Below are 1,894 nucleotides of genomic sequence, written 5' to 3'. Positions count from 1 at the left end.
CTGCTGGGGGACCTGCAAGGTTGGGGAGCAACCAGGCTGGAAATAGCTTCCTCCTCACCACACCGGGGCTTTGCTGAGGGGTGGAGAATCTTTCCCCGTCCCAGTTAGCAAGCGGTGCTGTGACTCTGTGTGTTAGGTCGCACAGCCCAAACCTGGGCTCAGCAGGCCAGGCGCCACTAACATCAATGGACACTGATGGATACATTTTTCAGGTGTCCAGGCACATAATGGGATTTTCAAGAGTCTAGCTGCCTCGTTCCCACAGAGCTCCCGCAAGGAGCTTTCAAAATGCCTCCCTAGGTGCCTTGGCACATTGGCAAATCCTGCAAAGTACCTGTCTGCATCTTTAGGTGTCTAAATCCCTTTGGCAATCAAACCCGTGCCTGCTAGTTGCCACGGGGAAATGCTGGAGGAGGTGCAAGAGGTGCTCGGTACTAAAAAGTGCTTCCCAATGATTCATTTCTTTCTGTTCTTCAAAGGTTTTGCTGAATAAATGACCATGGCTAACCAGACAACAGTGACCGAGTTTATTTTCCTGGGGCTGTCCAGTGACCCACAGATGCAGAAGTTCCTCTTCATGGTGTTTCTACTTATTTACCTGACCACCCTAGGGGGCAATGGGGCGATCATGTGGGTAACACAGGCAGATCCCCACTTAGGGTCCCCCATGTACTTCCTCCTCTCCCATTTGTCCTTCTCAGATATCTGCTTCTCCTCAGCCATCGTGCCGAAGATGCTGGAGACCCTCCTGTCGGAGCGGAAAACCATTTCTGTCAGCAGCTGCATTGCCCAGATGTTCTTCCTCCTCCTGTCAGGGTGCAGCGAGGTGTTCATTCTCTCTGCGATGGCTTACGATCGATACGCCGCCATCTGTGACCCACTGCATTATGTGACAACTATGAACAAACGTGTTTGCTGTCAGCTGGTGGCTGGTGCATGGCTGATCGGATCTTTGTATGCCCTCAGCAATGTAATCCCTTTGTCAGCCTTATATTTGTGTGGGCCCAACACCATTCACCATTTCATCTGTGAGCTGCCCTCCCTGGTGGCTCTGTCCTGCTCAGAGACCTTCACAAGCAACACGGTGTTTCTCACCTCTGCCATGATGATTGGTCTGGTCTCATTCTCCTCCACTCTGTGCTCCTACATTCATATCCTTGGCACCATCCTGAGGATACGCTCTGATGAGGGCAGGCGTAAAGCCTTCTCCACCTGCAGCTCTCACCTCATTGTGGTGGGTCTATGCTACGGAGCAGGCTTGTTTAGGTATTTCAGACCCAACTCGGCCTCCTCGGTACTGCTGGATGTTCTGGTGTCCATCCAGTACAGCATCTTAACGCCCATGTTAAACCCAATCATCTACAGCCTGAACAACAAGGAGGTGAAGGCAGCTCTGAGGAGACTCTTGTGGGCAAAGAACCATCCGGCTCCTGGGTAACCCGAAGATCCATGAGGATGAACATCCAATAAAAAAGCAGAGACACATACTCAGCTGCCTGTTCAGGTTTTGTGCTAGTGTGTAGCATGGTGAGTGGTTGAACCGATTTGTTCGTAGCCAGTTGGGTGTGTTGTCAGTTCTTGGCCGCATCTGTGTGTTCTCTCTGCATGCTACACTGGCCCTGGACCCAGAAACCATACCGCAGGCTCTGATCGATCTTCCCAAAACCACAGACCCAATTAGTAGTGAAGGGGCCCTGCCAGGTTTACTCTCAGTGAAGCAGAGCATTAGTGCCCTTGAGTTGCTACAGGTATACTTAACCAATGTATGCCCGGGACAATGTTTACCAGTGGTGAGAACTGGCCAAAGATACTCACTCTGTGACTGTACAGCGATACAAACAAGGGTGTTACAAGGAGGAGGGAGAAAAATTGTTCTCCTTGGCCTCTGAGGACA

The 1,894-nt window shown here is 51.2% G+C and overlaps 1 protein-coding gene across 1 annotated transcript; it reads left to right on the top strand.

Moving 5' to 3' along the window:
- The first annotated feature begins 493 nt into the window (after positions 1-493).
- LOC102447042 (olfactory receptor 5BS1-like) lies at positions 494-1,438 on the top strand. Its single transcript, XM_006135643.2, has one exon. It carries the CDS (start codon positions 494-496, stop codon positions 1,436-1,438), a length of 945 nt encoding a protein of 314 aa, XP_006135705.2.
- Positions 1,439-1,894: the final 456 nt, after the last annotated feature.

This window comes from Pelodiscus sinensis, chromosome 30, assembly GCF_049634645.1.
Source record: "Pelodiscus sinensis isolate JC-2024 chromosome 30, ASM4963464v1, whole genome shotgun sequence".
In the NCBI taxonomy this organism is placed as follows: Eukaryota; Metazoa; Chordata; order Testudines; family Trionychidae; genus Pelodiscus; species Pelodiscus sinensis.
The sequence above is the reverse complement of the archived record's forward strand: the minus strand, read 5'-3'. Positions and strand labels throughout refer to the sequence as shown.

Excerpts from the sequence above, each read along its gene's own strand:
- LOC102447042 (XM_006135643.2), top strand. The coding sequence starts at position 494 with ATGACCATGGCTAACCAGACAACAGTGACCGAGTTTATTTTCCTGGGG.